The following is a 17,513-nucleotide window of genomic DNA, read 5'->3' as shown; positions in this document are numbered from 1 at the left end:
TAGTGTCTGACTTGCGTCAGGTGAGACTCAGACGTGTGAGCTTAATAAACCCAGTCAGGCCTGGGGGAGGGCACCTCTTTTCCTCTCTCTTTCTCTCTCTCTCTCCTCCGCTTTCCCTCTCCCCTCCTCTCTCCCCCCTTTCTCTCTCTCTCTCCTCCGCTCTCCCCCCCTCTCTCCCCCCTTTCTCCCTCTCTCTCCTCCGCTTCCCCCCCCTCTCTCCCCCCTCTCTCTCTCTCTCCCTGCCGCACCCCTCCCTCTGTCTCTCCCTCCATCCCTCCCTGGTTCTGTTTGCCTTACTGTCTGGCTTTGCCCCTTGGCCTCTGTCAGACAGGCCGCAGTCTGAGGCGGCACCAGGAGAAGAGATCTGTGTGTGTGTGTGTGTGTGTGTGTGTGTGTGTGTGTGTGTGTGTGTGATCTGGTATAGATGCACCATTTTTTCTTTTCCCTCTTTTTTTCACAGCGACCCAGACGTCTGCATAATCTTTATCAGGAAGAGGTGGCCTGGCCATCACAGAGCCGGGGCTTGGCTGCCATCCCAGCCCTGTCTGTATACAGAGCTGCCTGGTGCTGGGATTTGAGGGGGTTTTGGAGTGGCTTGGCCGGGGCTGTGTTTCTCTCTCTGCTCCGTCTGAAGTCGCAATGAGAGGAGAGAAAGACGAGAGAGAGAGAGAGAGAGAGAGAGAAGCAGAAGAGAGAGAGAAAGAGAGTTAGAGAGTTAAGGGGGGCGGGGTGGGGAAAAAACAGTTTCAGATGCTTCAGAGTAGATTCACTGGACCACCACCGTGGATCACATACTGGAACACTGGGCAAGTTCCAAGAGATTAACTGTGAGATTATCTGTAAATGTGTGTTTGTGAGTGTATTTTTTTTGTGTGTGTGTCTGTGTGTGTGTGTGTGTGTGTGTGTGTGTGTGTGTGTGTGTGTGTGTGTGTGTGTTTGTTTCAGGGCATAGAAGGACAGTTTTCAAGACATTTAAAAGAGCAACGAGGACCCTCTCGTATAGGAGGACAGTTGGCTGTCCTCATAAAAATAAACCCTATAAAACCTTTTCTCAGCATGTTTTAATACCCAAAAAGTGGTTTTCTCAAAAGTCCTTATGTACCAAAAACCTGACATATTTTGTATATTTGTGTGTCCGCCACTGCCCCCTATCGGTGGTCGTGGTCCCTGCATGCTGCGACACACAAGCGCGGGAAATTATACACAACGCGGGAAATTATACACAACGCGCGAAATTAGACGCTAAATCAACACTGCGCATGCTCATACTGATTGGCTGGATAGAAGACAGCTGCTACACCTGTGATCACCAGATTCATTTGCTGGGAGTTCTTCTGGAAATGCACGTTGTGGAGAGAAGGTAAGAAATCCATAACAAAACGTTTTAATAGGTAGGCCTAATAGCAGTGTTATTATGGTATGTAATATAGGTAAATGCTTGTTGAATGACATAATGTTAAAGACTTAAACAAAAATAGCCTACTGTGTGATAAGTAGCCTAGCCAGTTAATTCCATATAGCCTACTACAGCCCAGAGATAGCACCAATAGACTGTATTCCAAGTAGATTAAGCGTTTTTATTCCCAGCGATTCTCCCAGAATTACCTATTGGTAGGAAATGTACTTGACCTAGGCTACTGTTAGCTGGCTAGGTGCATGCTATTGTTATTGCCAATGCTATTGCAGGGAGACTGAACCCTCCGATCCAGGTAAGTGGCCTGGATATTTAAAACTACCACAAAGAAATTAGTCAAGGAATAGCAAACACCAATGTTGGCAGATCAGTTACGACCAGTAGTGTTGAAAGATGGTATATCGATCTTATTTCATCCATTTGGTAAGATTAACACTATATTCAGAGCATTGCTAGCTATCGGATGGGAAAAGTATATTGAAGAGGTCACGTTGGACAAACTAAGGCTTTAGATAGACGAATGACAGTAATTTATGAATACGTTGTCAGACGGCTGTAAATGTATTTTGTTTTTGTTTGCTTTTCATCAGAGGCGTCAGACTTTTACTAACGTCAATTTCGCTAGCAAACTACATTACAACGTTGCTCTTTGTGCTCCTAAACCACGAACAGCACACAGTGGTATTGGGGGAGGGAGGGGGGCTACAATCGTGACTATCAATGTTAAACTTTATTTTAAGTCTGAATTGTTCCAATTTCTTTGAAGAGGTAAGGGAGGACGTGCCCATCTAGACAACTAATAGACTAAATATTAAGTAGCCCAACATTATCTCCTACGTGTGGAAATTATAGCCAGAGGTTATGGCTTGGCAAGCTTAATGTCCAGCACATAGAATTTTGACGGCTAAGCTAAGGTCTGTGGTAAATGAGTGCTTTGTTTAGATCTCCGTTGAGTTTATCCTTTAACATAGCCTACATTTTCTGTTTCTCTATTTCTTTGTATGCATTGTCATTTAGTATCTGAACATACTGTTTGAATATACATGGTATTAGTGAGATGAGTAGTGAAGTTGTTTTGTTGTTTACATTTTTGTTATTAATTTCCTTAGTAACTTCTGTCATGCCACGGAGAACTACTCCTCTTCAGGATGCCACTAATCACATCCTTGCAGGAAGAGACAAGAATTCAATGTTAGAGATCAAATATATTAATCCAGTTAAAGGTGAGTGACTGACACACTGTAGGCTAGACTGAAGGTTACATGTCACTGGTTCTTGAATTGACGTTGCATTGTAGCAATTTATAGGAATAATTCAGTTGTATGTGATTATTTGCATTGCTGAGTTTTATCCAATAGATATAGTCTGCTACCCCTGTTACTCTAATAAGGTTGTGTCTGCAGGTCGTGGTATCTTCACTTTAGCTGTTTTCAATCAAGGAGACTTTGTGGTGGAGTATAGAGGGGAGCTCATTGATGCAGCTGAAGCTGAACATAGACGTAAACTGTACCACAATGCATGTTCGATCTTCATGTTTGACTTCACATGGAAGCGGAAGACATGGTGGTAGGTTCAGAATGACTAATATGTTTAGATTACTATAGTGAGAAGTCAGGATTTCTGAAGTAAAGATCTCATGTTGCATTTTAACTTGCATCAACTGTGCATGTACAATTCAAAAGTGTCACTATAAACGTCTGTTTAGTGCATGATGTTTGTACATTTGCAGTATTGATGGAGCACTTGAAGATGGGTCATTTGGACGACTGGTAAACGATGAGCACAAGGCACCAAATTGCAGAATGAAGTTGATCGAAGCAGATGGGAAGCCACATCTCTGCCTTTTTGCACTGAAGGAAATTATGGCTGGAACTGAAATCACTTATGACTATGGTGGGAAAGAATGGCCCTGGCGTAAAGAGGTGATTTTGATTTTATCCCCATATGAATTGGTGTCAAGGTTTAAAATGTATAGCCTATATTTTGACATCTTGATAAATGAAATCCTCTCTTTGTGTTAAGCTGTGTCCGTTTCATGAGGCCACAGAGATTACACAATACCTATCGTTTGTTAGTGCCAACAATCATAACCAAAAAACAGAAGTCACATCTTGGTGGTCTTCAATCTGGTTTTCAGTCAATCGTGTCTCTCTCCTACCGTGGAAATCCAGAGTTCACGCGAGAGCACAATGGAATTGTCTCGGCGAGACACTCTGGCAATGATGCACGTTACTTTTACCCCGATATCCCGGGGAACCAGCTAAACTGATGAAGAAAGCACTGTAAAGTTGGAGGACGGTACACATTGGTCGTAGTGTTATCCAATTGCGTGCAGTGAGATTTTTAAATGCATGCTTGTTGCCGTCCCTCGAGTTGGGCCATTACATTGTTCGTGGCCAGACCCTTAATCTTTCTAGATTACCAGGGTCTGGATTTTCCAGGCTATCTCTCTCCCAGATGATGCCAGCAAGCTTATCTGTATGTTTTGTATATTTCCCCTACTGTTACAACCACTGCTGCCCAATTTTTTTCTGTTTAACTTGTTTAGACACAACTCAGTGGTGGAAGTTTCCCTTCTGGCCAACACTCCGTTGCAGAGCTTAGTGACCACGCCCATGACTTGGAACCCAATGTTTTCTCTACAGACTTATTCAGAGGTGAGTCCCTGCTTGAAGAAGCAATGCCTGGTAAATACTGGGGTCTTGCAAGGCACTGTGCCTTCATGTCCTGTGTTCTCTTCAACAGACACCGAATTGAGAGCAGAGTGTCAGTCATCCACTCCCACACCAGACAACCCTGCGCATGAGGTTAGTTTGAATTCAGCTGTTTATTTCGGGATGTATGAATGATTAGAAATTATATAGTTTCGTAAGGGACATATTTATCAATGAATTACAATTATACTGCAGGTACAGTCTGAATCTTTTGTCGGTACTGATAGCCATCAATTCACACTTTGTTCCCCTGTCTACATCGTTTTCAGTGTCATAAACTTAAAGGTTTGAGTGAAATAGACACTGTACCAGTTGATGCCTGTTCATCTTTGCATATTGCTGTTCATTTTTTTAGGTGCACTGTGTCAGAGGTCAGTGTGGCACTTCTTCTGCGAAAGAGGGGATTGGAGAAGTTGGTGTCCAGCACCAGGAGGTGTTATCCCCTGTGTTCTCAGCAGAGCTTGCCAGTGGTCAGTTATAGTTTTGAGTAAATGTTGTTAACTTCTGGCAATGCATGTCATGCCTGCTAAGGGTTTGCAGCATGAAAAATGTGGCAATATCAGGCCATATATCATGTCTTGATGGACATTTTGAGTAGAATATTGTCTGTCAGGGATGTAAGTTGAGTATAGTATACCTATATGTGGTTTTATGACTTGAGGAAAGACAAACACTGAATCTCCCTGTGTTCTCTTGTATAGAGACTGGATCAAGGTCAGGGTGTCAATCATCCAGAGCCGCGCCAAATGACTCTGCTTGTGAGGTGAGTTTTTGAAATTGACCAATGGTTAGAAGTACTGTGGTGTTCCATGGAACACAATGTTCAGTGTTTTAGTAAACATCTTGCAGCTACAGTGGAAATGTCTATTCAGTATGGATGGTTTTACTAACCATGGTGTCCCCCCAACACTGTTTTTTTCCTGAGTGTGCCATACACTGGGAGTTCAATAACAGAAGACTTAGAGTTTGATCAAGGATGTCATTAGAAGTCCAAAGGACCATGTCCTTGCATAACATGAGTTTGTCTGTGTTACAAACTGTCCTCACATAACATGAATATTCCCCTGTGTCACACACAGATGTAGAAACTACAGCACATGCTTGTAAAGTGGCTAGTTAAGGAATAGCGTTTTGTCTCTTTAATACACATTCTTACTTGTGGCATCAATATGTACCTACAGTATATGGTGCATTGTCAGCTGTTTCTTGCGGCTTGATGATGTAATTTGTTATGCAGTGACATGCCTTCCTTATCCAAAATGGTTGCTAAATCTTGTTAAATATTCTGTCTTTGCACATACTGTATGGAGTATTCCTATCTGTACCAGTTGATGCCTGTTCATCTTTGCATATTGCTGTTAATTTTTTTTTAGGTGCACTGTGTCAGAGGTCAGTGTGGCACTTCTTCTGCGAAAGAGGGGATTGGAGAAGTTGGTGTCCAGCACCAGGAGGTGTTATCCCCTGTGTTCTCAGCAGAGCTTGCCAGTGGTCAGTTATAGTTTTGAGTAAATGTTAACTTCTGGCAATGCATGTCATGCCTGCTAAGGGTTTGCAGCATGACAAATATGGCAATATCAGGCCATTTTTCTATGTCTTGATAGACGATATTCTACTCAAAATGTCCGTCAGGGATGTGAGTTGAGTATATTATGCCTTTGTGGTTTTATGACTTGAGGAAAGTCAAGCACTGAATCTCCCTGTGTTCTCTTGTACAGAGACCGAATCAAGATCAGGGTGTCAATCATCCAGAGCTATGCCAAATGACACTGCTTGTGAGGTGAGTTTGAATTTACCTGTGTTTTGAAATTGACCAATGGTTAGAAGTACTCTAATGTTCCATGGAACACAATTTTCAGTGTTATAATGATTGTCACATATTGTGTGTTAGTGTAGGCTATATTTAAACTGTATTTCGAGTTTAATATCGGCATGTCGACTTTAAAGTCGAAATGACATTTCAACTTTATTCTCGAAATGTCGAGTTTAATCTCGTCATGGCAAACATTTTTTTTTTTCTTTGTGTGGCCCTAATACTCCGTCGTAGAATTATCATTATTTTGACAGCATTAGAAACATATTAATTTGCAGTGGTTTATGGTGTAAGTTCCTTTACTTGGACAATAGCATATCTATACAGTCTTTTACTGTTTACTTTTTTTTTATTATTGTAATTAAATGTTTTCTAGTCATTATTTACCACATAGTTAGCATAGAATGTTTTGTTGCGTATGTTGCGTTGGTATTTAAATATTTTTCATTTTTTTCTTGTCATCCTATACAGTTGCTAAACATTTAGAACATGTGTCTTTAAACTCTGTCTTAGTACAACTTTACAATAAACTTATGTGATATTCAAGTCCTCATCTGCATCTGTTCAACTTTTTATACACAGCGAAATAGTGGAAGCTTCCCTTCTGGCCAACACTCCGTTGCAGAGCTTAGTGACCACGCCCATGACTTGGAACCCAATGTTTTCTCTACAGACTTATTCAGAGGTGAGTCCCTGCTTGAAGAAGCAATGCCTGCCAAATACTGGGGTCTTGCAAGGCACTGTGTCTTCATGTCCTGTGTTCTCTTCAACAGACACCGAATTGAGAGCAGAGTGTCAGTCATCCACTCCCACACCAGACAACCTTGCGCATGAGGTTAGTTTGAATTCAGCTGTTTATTTCGGGATGTATGAATGTTTAGAAATGATATAGTTTCGTAAGGGAAATATTTATCAATGAATTACAATTATACTGCAGGTACAGTCTGAAAATCTTTGTCGGTACAGATAGTCATCAATTCACACTTTGTTCCCCTGTCTACATCGTTTTCAGTGTCATAAACTTAAAGGTTTGAGTGAAATAGACACTGTACCAGTTGATGCCTGTTCATCTTTGCATATTGCTGTTCATTTTTTTAGGTGCACTGTGTCAGAGGTCAGTGTGGCACTTCTTCTGCGAAAGAGGGGATTGGAGAAGTTGGTGTCCAGCACCAGGAGGTGTTATCCCCTGTGTTCTCAGCAGAGCTTGCCAGTGGTCAGTTATAGTTTTGAGTAAATGTTGTTAACTTCTGGCAATGCATGTCATGCCTGCTAAGGGTTTGCAGCATGAAAAATGTGGCAATATCAGGCCATTTATCTATGTCTTGATGGACATTTTGAGTAGAATATTGTCTGTCAGGGATGTGAGTTGAGTATAGTATACCTATATGTGGTTTTATGACTTGAGGAAAGTCAAACACTGAATCTCCCTGTGTTCTCTTGTACAGAGACTGAATCAAGATCAGGGTGTCAATCATCCAGAGCCACACCAAATGACTCTGCTTGTGAGGTGAGTTTGAATTTACCTGTGTTTTGAAATTGACCAATGGTTAGAAGTACTGTGGTGTTCCATGGAAAACAATGTTCAGTGTTTTAGTAAACATCTTGCAGCTACAGTGGAAATGTCTTCTATTCAGTATGGATGGTTTTACTAACCATGGTGTCCCCCCAACACTGTTTTTTTCCTGAGTGTGCCATACACTGGAAGTTCAATAACAGAAGACTTAGAGTTTGATCAAGGATGTCATTAGAAGTCCAAAGGACCATGTCCTTGCATACCATGAGTTTGTCTGTGTTACAAACTGTCCTCACATAACATGAATATTCCCCTGGGTCACACACAGATGTAGAAACTACAGCACATGCTTGTAAAGTGGCTAGTTGAGGAATAGCGTTTTGTCTCTTTAATACACATTCTTACTTGTGGCATCAATGTGTACCTACAGTACAGTTGTGCTCATAAGTTTACATACCCTTAGCATATACATGCTAAAGTTGACTAAAAAGAAGAATAAAAAATATCATCTTTTGAAAATTGATCTTAATGTCTTAATAAAAAAATGAGGAAAAATCCAACCTTTAAAGACACCAATTTTCTTTGTGAATGAATTATGTATTGTAAATAAATAAATGTTCTTCCTTACAATACAAGTGCTCATAAGTATACATACCCCTATGTTAAATTCCCATAGAGCCAGGCAGATTTTTATTTTTAAAGGCCAGTTGTTTCATGGATACCGGATACTATGCATCCTGATGAAGTTCCCTTGAGCTTTGAAATTGAAATTAAAATAGCTTCACATACCCTTCACCATACATATAGATTGGCTATCATATAGGTGGTTTTATTTCAGTTAGCCGCTAACAATTTCACCTGTGTTTTGAAATTGACCAATGGTTAGAAGTACTGTGATGTTCCATGGAACACAATGTTCAGTGTTTTAGTAAACATCTTGCAGCTACAGTGGAAATGTTTTCTATTCAGTATGGATGGTTTTACTAACCATGGTGTCCCCCCAACACTGTTTTTTTACTGAGTGTGCCATACACTGGGAGTTCAATAACAGAAGACTTAGAGTTTGATCAAGGATGTCATTAGAAGTCCAAAGGACCATGTCCTTGCATACCATGAGTTTGTCTGTGTTATAAACTGTCCTCACATAACATGAATATTCCCCTGTGTCACACACATATGCAGAAACTACAGCACATGCTTGTAAAGTGGCTAGTTAAGAAATTTGTTATGCAGTGACATGCCTCCCTTATCCAAAATGGTTACTAAATCTTGTTAAATATTCTGTCTTTGCACATACTGTATGGAGTATTCCCATCTGTACCAGTTGATGCCTGTTCATCTTTGCATATTGCTGTTCATTTTTTTAGGTGCACTGTGTCAGAGGTCAGTGTGGCACTTCTCCAATCCCCTCTTTCACAGAAGAAGTTGGTGTCCAGCACCAGGAGGTGTTATCCCCTGTGTTCTCAGCAGAGCTTGCCAGTGGTCAGTTATAGTTTTGAGTAAATGTTGTTAACTTCTGGCAATGCATGTCATGCCTGCTAAGGGTTTGCAGCATGAAAATGGCATGATATTGCCACACTTTTTTTTATGTCTTGATGGACATTTTGAGTAGAATATCGTCTGTCAGGGATGTGAGTTGAGTATATTATGACTTGAGGAAAGTCAAGCACTGAATCTCCCTGTGTTCTGTTGTACAGAGACCGAATCAAGATCAGGGTGTCAATCATCCAGAGCTGTGCCAAATGACTCTGCTTGTGAGGTGAGTTTGAAATTACCTGTGTTTTGAAATTGAACAATGGTTAGAAGTACTGTGATGTTTCATGGAACACAATTTTCATTGTTTTAGTTAGGGCTGCTGCTATCGATTCTTTTTGTAATTGATTAATCTAGTACTTTATTGATCGATTAATCGGATCACTTTTTTCCCGTTTTTAAACAACCAATACAAATAATGCATAACGAAAATGATGTGGCTGTTGCCACAATTGTCACAGAGGTTTTCATTCTAACTCCAACGTTTGGCTCCAAAACTAAGCCCATTTATTGCAATTTACCCATTTAGTGTTTTTAAGTGCCAGTGCCAACATTAAATAATGTTAAAAATGTTAAAAATGCTCTCTGTAAAATTGCTGCCTTTTGTTTATGACTGAGCTGGGTGAACAAAGCTGTTCATACTATGTTGTGACGTCTGTATTGCAAACACGTGCACAGATTTTTCCAGGGGTTTTCCAGATAGTCCAGGGTTTATCAACCTATTTCCTTGCAGTTTGAGGTTATGTAGTGCTGTGGCTAGGAAGAAGAAAATAATCAGTTTCCTTGCCCCCATCAGTTAATTTCCGGCTGTTTCGCTAGTGGTCTGTATTGTAGAACATTTTTTCATTCTTCCTAGCACTCGCTGTCTTCAAACAACAGGGCTGTAGGTTGATTTACCCTGGACCTGGAGTTTAACTTTTAGTGTTAAGCAAAGCCATTGATTGGTAGAGATCCCTGTTGCCATTTCTTTTTTTACAGATGATAGAAGTTAAGCAGGGTAAATCTAAATTTGGCTTTGGACACAGGTTCCGAAACTAGATGTGTTTCTGGTTTTTTTAAATGTCAGATGAAGGTTTACTTCATTATTTAGAGGAATTGTTGTCTTTGCCATCATCACAAGAGAAGCATATCTTTCTCTTTTGTGTGTGTGATGAGTGACACCCCAACAGTTAGCTAAACTTAAGTCACAGGAATTGAATATATATGCTTCTATATTATAAAAGTAACTTCTTTACCCCTTCTCATCTCTCCTGATGGATTTGAAGAAAAGTACATGGATTTGTGTGAAAGTAAAACAATTCATGATACAATTTGTGTGTGTAAAGGTTTTATATTTATTTCATGTTTTGAAAATGTTTGTCACAGTGTACAATCCATAAGCTGGTTTTTGAATCGGTGAGAATTGACAAATGCTGGATATGCCATTCACCTTTCACATCTATCAGATGGCACGGTGTAAGATGCAAACGTAAGTGTGTTTTTCATCTTCTCCTAATTAATGCATTTCTCAGTATAAGTAGTTTCATTTCATGCCATGGGTCAGTTCCAGACTCGCACCTATAAATCATAAAAACATGTTGATTGAATGTTTTATCAAGTCACACCATTGCGGTGAAAGACACTGGAGTAGCAGATACTATGACGTGCCAGGCAAGTGAGTTTGCAAGATGAGGCACATGGCAGATAACAGAGAGCATACCTGTAAATTAGTCGCCTTTTGGCAAATTTTACTGTTTTGGAATTGAAATGGGCCATTAACATGAAGCGAAGGGTTTTTTTTTTTTTATTGGGGGGGTCAGGGAGTCGGAGAAGCCGCATCACAAATCTATCACGCAGGGTTTCCTTATGCCTGGAGACTTTCGCCTTTGGATGTTGAACAAGTCCTTAATTCCTTTGCTATTATCATTTATATTATTAGGCTATCTATATTGTTCTTTGTTATTAGACTTAGACCTAAGTTAGGCTACAACCTTAAATCCTTGCAAATGTTTCATTCTTTCATCCGGTTCGCTGCAGTGCGGATAAATCCATCTTTCATGGACTTTATTAATTTGTGTGACTCCGAAATAAAATTACAACTTATAGATGAGTTGTTTTCAATGTTAACCCAATCGCACAATAAACGAAACACCACTGTTTGAATTGTTGTATAGACAAATTCCAACAAGCCCATATTTGCAATGTTACCAATGCAAATAACACATTTCTTGGTTTGATGCGCTACTGTACGTGAACATAGGAAAATGTTTGTGCTTCTTCGTCAGCATTATTAAAGATTAGCTTGGCTGAAAAGCATAATGCACGTCTCATTATGCATACGTTTCATTATGTGTAAGTGAGTATCAACACAAGGAAAATGCCATCAACTCTATGGTGCGCTCAGGACATTGATGAAGTCATTTTGTACATACGCTCAACTTTGAAGATGATGTTAAACCCTTCGACTTTCAACTTTTTCTAACTTTGTGCCTTCCAATAAGTCACTGGGTCTATATTTAAGCATCTGAGTTGATAATAGATCGAGTGGGCTTTTCAAGTGGACTTCAAATTTAGTTTGGCTAATTGAGATGATAAATATACTGTATAAAAGGTAATGATGAACATAAACTTTAGGCCTAATAAATCCAGAACTAATTCAATAGATCCACCAAGCAAATGGCAATCCAAATGCTTGTAGGTGTCTCCACACCTTTCCAGTTACTTTCCTTTTATTCTCAGAAGCCTTATTAGCTTAATTGTATTAAGGATAAACATTTCAGCATTTCTGTTCCACATTAGACCATTCTGCCAGAAATCTTTGAGCCAAGGATTCATTCTGAAAACGGCCTACACCTTGCACATTACGCATTAAAAAAAGAATCCGTGTTTGGTCAGGTCAGGCTACTAATGTGTCTGTTTTTACAGTAACAGTTTATAATCAGAATCTCAAATCTCTTGATTGTTAGGAGGATGCCATATTATGTCATATTTTTAAGTTTAATTAGATAATTATCTGTCTGGAAATACCATAAGAATGCACCATTTGAACAGTCATTTTTCAAAACATTCTGTTTTTCGTTATGAACGTTAGTGAGTGAATTTAATGTGTGGGATCACTACATACTTTTTTTTTTAACTGACTTCAAATGGGTAATGTAAAGGCTCTGCCACTCCAGTGAATTCTACCTTACTGGTTGAAACGTGTACTTTTTGTTAAAGTTTTAGCCATCACTCAAACGGTGCATTTGTACTGAACAGTTCATTTTGTTAGCATTTCTTAATTGTGTATGTTTCATAAGTGTGAAGCTTATTCCATTTAATAAGAAAATGAGTATGCAATTGGTCAACAATTGATACATTTTTGTCTAATTTTGTCTGTGAAGAATGCTGTGGTGTGTGGCACAAAATCTGCCTCCAGAAGTCCTCAGAAGACTGGGATATATCAGATGTAAGTGAACATTGAAGTATAATATGCTTAATATCAATATGATGGCTTTTAGCAGTTTGTTTTTGACACCATCCTTCCCATGTGTATTTCTGTTTATTAAAATATGCTGTAATTAATTAATTTAATATACTTTACAGGATGATGTCTCATCTGGTGATGAGTACATCCCAGAGTCTGTATCGGATTCAGAAAGCTCAGGAACAGAGTTGAGTGCCGAGTTGGCTGAACCATCCAAGAAGTCCCATACCAATATGCCTGATTTAGTTACTTTTGCTCACCCAGAACCAGAAAGCTCAGAGTCTGTATCGGATTCAGAAAGCTCAGGAACAGAGTTGAGTGCCGAGTTGGCTGAACCATCCAAGAAGTCCCATACCAATATGCCTGATTTAGTTACTTTTGCTCACCCAGAACCAGAAAGCTCAGAGTCTGTATCGGATTCAGAAAGCTCAGGAACAGAGTTGAGTGTCGAGTTGCCTGAACCATCCAAGAAGTCCCATACCAATATGCCTGATTTAGTTACTTTTGCTGAACCAGACCCCGAACCAGAACCAGAAAGCACTGTGGATATTCTTGGCCAAAGTAAATCCCCAACCAAATCAGGAAAATTCCTTAAAAGCCAAGTCAATTATTGTTTTGTATGTGGGAAACCTCAAACAAAATTTGCACGTCATCTCGAGAAGCATGTAAATGAAAATGCTGAAATCGCACAGGCACTCCAGTTCCCCAAATCATCAAAGGACAGAAGGGTTCTTCTTGAGAAATTCCGAAACCTTGGCAACTTCAAGCATAACTCGACTGTTAAAACCACAGGGTCAGGCTGTCTTAAAGTGAAAAGGAGTTCCAAACAGAGTAGCAGCCCTGAGACATATGATTACTGCTTGTACTGTAAGGGTATGTTATCCAGAAAAGAACTTTCTCGACATATGAAAAGATGTGCTCTAAGACCCGAGAATAATGTTGAAGAGGGACCTGAGTGGACAGAGAGGGTCATTGGTATAGCATCTGCTCAATTTACAATGTCCCAGCCAATTTCAAGTGAACTTTGGTCAGTGCTGGGCAAAATGCACAAGGATGACGTGTCCACTGCAATAAGGAATGATCATTATCTCATGCAGTTTGCCCAGTCCCTCTTTAATAAGCATGGGAGTGACAGATCAAAGCATGAGTATATAAGACAGAAAGTAAGGGAACTTGGGAGATTACTTGTGACTTTGCGCCACACAACTAGAATCCATAACATGGAAGAGGCAATAAAACCAGGCAACTTCTTTACTCTTACTGGTGCTGTTAAGAGAGTTTCAGGTTTTGATCACCAACACAACACATTCAAAGCCCCAAGTCTGGCTCTTAAAATTGGGCATTCTCTCAGAAAGATAAGTGACCTCATCATGTGTCGTGCCCTAATGGAAGAGGACCAAGAGGGGGTCGATTCCATCAAGAGGTTTCATACACTTCATGAAACAAAGTGGTCTGAATTAGTTTCCCATTCTGCCTTATCAAACCTGAGTGAGGCAAAATACAATAAGAGCACCAGGCTTCCACTGGCCAAAGACGTTCAGAAGCTGCAGTTATATCTTGGTCAGCAAGTGGAATTGGCTAAGGAGAAACTAGCCGATAACCCAACAGCAGGCACTTATGCAGCACTAGCAAAGGTGACCCTCTGTCAAGTCATTTTGTTTAATAGGAGAAGGGAAGGTGAAGTGGCAAGGATGACTGTAAACAATTTTGAAGATCGTGATGTGTCACAACTAAATGATGACATAAGCACTGGGCTTACAGAAGTTGAGAAGAGACTTTGCAAACAATTCGCCAGAGTGGAATTGAGGGGGAAAAAAGGACGAAAGGTTGCTGTGATCCTGACCCCTGATATGACTGCTAACCTGTCACTCCTCATTAGTAAGAGGAAAGAGTGTGGAGTAACTGAAAACAACAATTACCTCTTCGCTATTCCTTGTAGTGATGGTCATTACAGAGGACAGTTTGGTCAATTTGCAGATGCTTGTGGAGCCGAAGATCCTCAAAACCTCAGATCAACTAACCTTCGCAAACAGATCGCCACAATAAGCCAAGTCATGAACTTGAAAGATAATGAACTGGACCAGCTGGCCGACTTTCTCGGCCATGACATTAGGGTGCATAGGGAGTACTATCGACTGCCCCAATCAACGATTCAGCTGGCTAAGATCTCAAAGCTGCTTATGGCTATGGAGAAGGGAAGTGTGAAGGATATTCAAGGAAAATCTCTGGATGAAATTGGTGGTATGAATCATTTACACATTGTTAAATCTGCTTGGTGTGTATGGTTGCTGTAATAACCTTTTTACAATGTCATTTAATAGATGACATAGACAAAATGGATACAGGATCACAGCAACTCCCTAATGTTTCCACATTGCAAGGTACTGTTAAAATGGGGTCCCAAGGCTACTGAAATTGTTGTATTCCGTGTTGCGGATGTTGTAATTGTATTGGTGAAATATTTAAAATAGGCTTTTTTTTATTGACATTTAGATGACCTCCTACTGTTATTTCACAGATGTAGGAACTTTTTATTGCCTACCCTAGCTGTGTATTTGATACCATTGTTTTTTTTTTTTGTCTTTTGTTGTTCTTAGACAATGAAGAAATGTTGACTTCTGGGACTTTTGGATCACCTCATCTCTCCGAGACTGCAGCTCAAGGTATAATCTCAATGATGGACCCAACATTTGCCAAACATATCATGTAATGAGCTGGAGTCTGTGGGTTCATTAGAGTGTATTAAAAGTGTTTGTCAGGAATTGTCCAGTAGTACGATGGTTAGAAACTTTGTTAGAAGCTTACCTTTTTGTCATCTCTTTTCATTGTGACACATACATGTATGCATTGTGGTTAGTATTTTGATGTGTTCAGTAGTTTGCATGATCATTTTAAAACTACAGGGAAGACTTGGCCTGTGTAAAATGTACATAATTTCCTAGTAAAATTATCACTCAAGGTATGGTTGCAAAGTCAGGCTCTCCTTACTTCACCCGGTTCAACAACTTTGCCATGAGCATAGTTATTATAATATAGAATTGGCTGTCTGCTTGTTATGTGCATGGTAGTAGAATATATTACAGTTTTACATGTATCCCCTCTATGCCCATGGTGTTTGATTGGTTGGCAGACAGGCTCTTTAAGCCCATACATTTATACTGTGCAATGTTTTTTTAGATGACCATGGGAACTCTGCCTCTGTAACTTCTGGTTCACCTCATCTCCCTGACTCCGTTACTCAAGGTATTATTTAAATGCGGTGCCATGTCCATCACTAGGCACACTTGCTAATGTGCAGTCAACACTTACATTATGTTTGGTTAGGCATATAAAGCATATAAAGAAGCTGGGTGTATTTTGTTTTTAACAAGCAGTGTAATGAAATGTCATGTTAATGAAAACAATCCAACTTTGATTTTTAGCAGATCTCAATTTATTACCACATACATTTTGTCTACACAAGTTCCAGTTTGTTTGGCAATTTTGAACAGCAACATCCCTACCTGCAAGTACATTCTTTTTCTTTTTTTATCTTCTAATATTTTTTTAATTGTTCAGGTTTCTGTGTTTCATCAAGGCGGTGTACAAAGAGACCATGGTCTGAGGAGGAGATACAAGCGGTGATGAAACATCTAAGGCCTTTTGTTGAAAACGGTGTCACTGCCACCAGCGGGCAGTGCCTGGAGTGCAAGGAAAAGGAACACCCTATCTTGGAGACCAGATCCATTCAAAACATTAGAGATTTTGTCCGCAACAGAGGCTTGGCCTTTAAAAGGCATTCAAATGCTAAACGCTAAATGCTCTTTTGGATAGCTTGAGCCTTTACCTTTCTAGGCATGTTTTACAAGTTGGTGTCCTGTGTTCAGAAATGGGTTAGGTCACTTCATTTATTTTGCTCACAGGCAGTTTTTTGTTTTGTTTGTTTTGCTTTGTGGTTAGCCTGGGCCTTTTAATGTCAGGATTCACTTTTATTTTCCTTTATTATTTTTTAAAATGCTGTCCTTGTTAAGGAAGGAAGAGATTCTTGAGGTGATCAAATATAGTTCAGTGATTCAACGAATGTGTTGTGTGTTAATAATAACAAACCTAGTTAAGTAGTAACATTTGGCCCACGGGTAGGTAGACCCCATCAGATAAGAGCCGTGGTGTAATCTGTAAACTTTTGTAACTTGACAATTTGATTGGAGGTACTGATGTTTTCTATAGGAAGAAGTGTAGAATGGAGTGATTGTGCTGCCTGTGTACATCATCTGCAAATGATGTCTCAATCTGATGTTATTCACACTTATTTCAACTTGGGTGCCAAATTGTAATGCACAACAGATGTCAACAAAGAAAACAAAAATGACCTCTTAATATATTCCATATTATTATAATGTTGTGCCTCAGTCACTTTGGTCTTATAAGCCATGCGTCCTTTCAAAACAGGTTATACTTGGTGTATGTGTATGGTGACCTGGCCTTACAGACCTTGTGTCCTTTCAAAACAGGTTATACTTGGTGTATGTGTATGGTGACCTGGCCTTACAGACCTTGTCCTTTCAAAGCAGGTTATACATAGTGTATGTGTATGATGACATCACTTTGGTCTTATAAGCCATGTGTCCTTTCAAAACAGGTTATACTTGGTGTATGTGTATGATGACATCACTGACCTTGTACACCACACTGTCCTTATAGACAGTGTTACAGAGAAGTCTTTACAAACCACCAAAAAGTCTGAAAAATAGCCATTTTTTATATCTCAGTTGTGCAAAGAAAATCTTTTAATTTTAAGTCGTGTATAGGTTCCCTGATTTTTTTTCATGATTTTTGGTATGTTTTTTGTAGCTCTAGCACCACTGGAACCTGGTGTCCTCGCAGCCCTATGCCAAGTCTGATTTGCCCAAAAAATCCAAAATTGTCCCTATAGTCCGATAAACGGGTATAGGTGTGTGTGTGTGTGTGTGTGTGTGTAAAGAGAAAGAGACACAGAAAGAGACAGAGCACATCTGTAAACCATTTAGACCATCAAACATGTATCGCAAAAAAAGAAAAAAAAAACTCATATCATGACAGTTTTATCTGAATGAGGTAGAAACACA

The 17,513-nt window shown here is 39.7% G+C and overlaps 1 protein-coding gene across 11 annotated transcripts; it reads left to right on the top strand.

Moving 5' to 3' along the window:
- Positions 1–977: 977 nt before the first annotated feature.
- Positions 978–16,760, top strand: LOC121724899. Of its 11 annotated transcripts, XM_042111807.1 has the most exons (24): positions 979–1,360; positions 2,524–2,637; positions 2,818–2,980; positions 3,144–3,336; positions 3,963–4,071; positions 4,160–4,221; positions 4,484–4,598; positions 4,830–4,891; positions 5,502–5,616; positions 5,844–5,905; positions 6,521–6,623; positions 6,712–6,773; positions 7,037–7,151; positions 7,384–7,445; positions 8,819–8,933; positions 9,149–9,210; positions 10,350–10,452; positions 12,347–12,411; positions 12,549–12,609; positions 12,736–14,670; positions 14,751–14,810; positions 15,027–15,092; positions 15,607–15,672; positions 15,988–16,759. In XM_042111807.1, the coding sequence occupies exons 2-24, from the start codon at positions 2,535–2,537 to the stop codon at positions 16,224–16,226; spliced, it is 4,098 nt and encodes a 1,365-aa protein (XP_041967741.1). In that variant the 5' UTR covers positions 979–1,360; positions 2,524–2,534; the 3' UTR covers positions 16,227–16,759. The 11 variants fall into 11 exon arrangements, with proteins under 11 accessions (XP_041967748.1, XP_041967741.1, XP_041967739.1 ...); XM_042111805.1 differs by having other exon boundaries at positions 12,549–14,670; XM_042111812.1 differs by having other exon boundaries at positions 12,549–14,670; positions 16,007–16,220.
- Positions 16,761–17,513: the final 753 nt, after the last annotated feature.

This window comes from Alosa sapidissima, chromosome 12 (assembly GCF_018492685.1).
Source record: "Alosa sapidissima isolate fAloSap1 chromosome 12, fAloSap1.pri, whole genome shotgun sequence".
Lineage (NCBI taxonomy): Eukaryota > Metazoa > Chordata > Actinopteri > Clupeiformes > Clupeidae > Alosa > Alosa sapidissima.
This window is presented reverse-complemented; position numbering and strand designations above follow the sequence as displayed.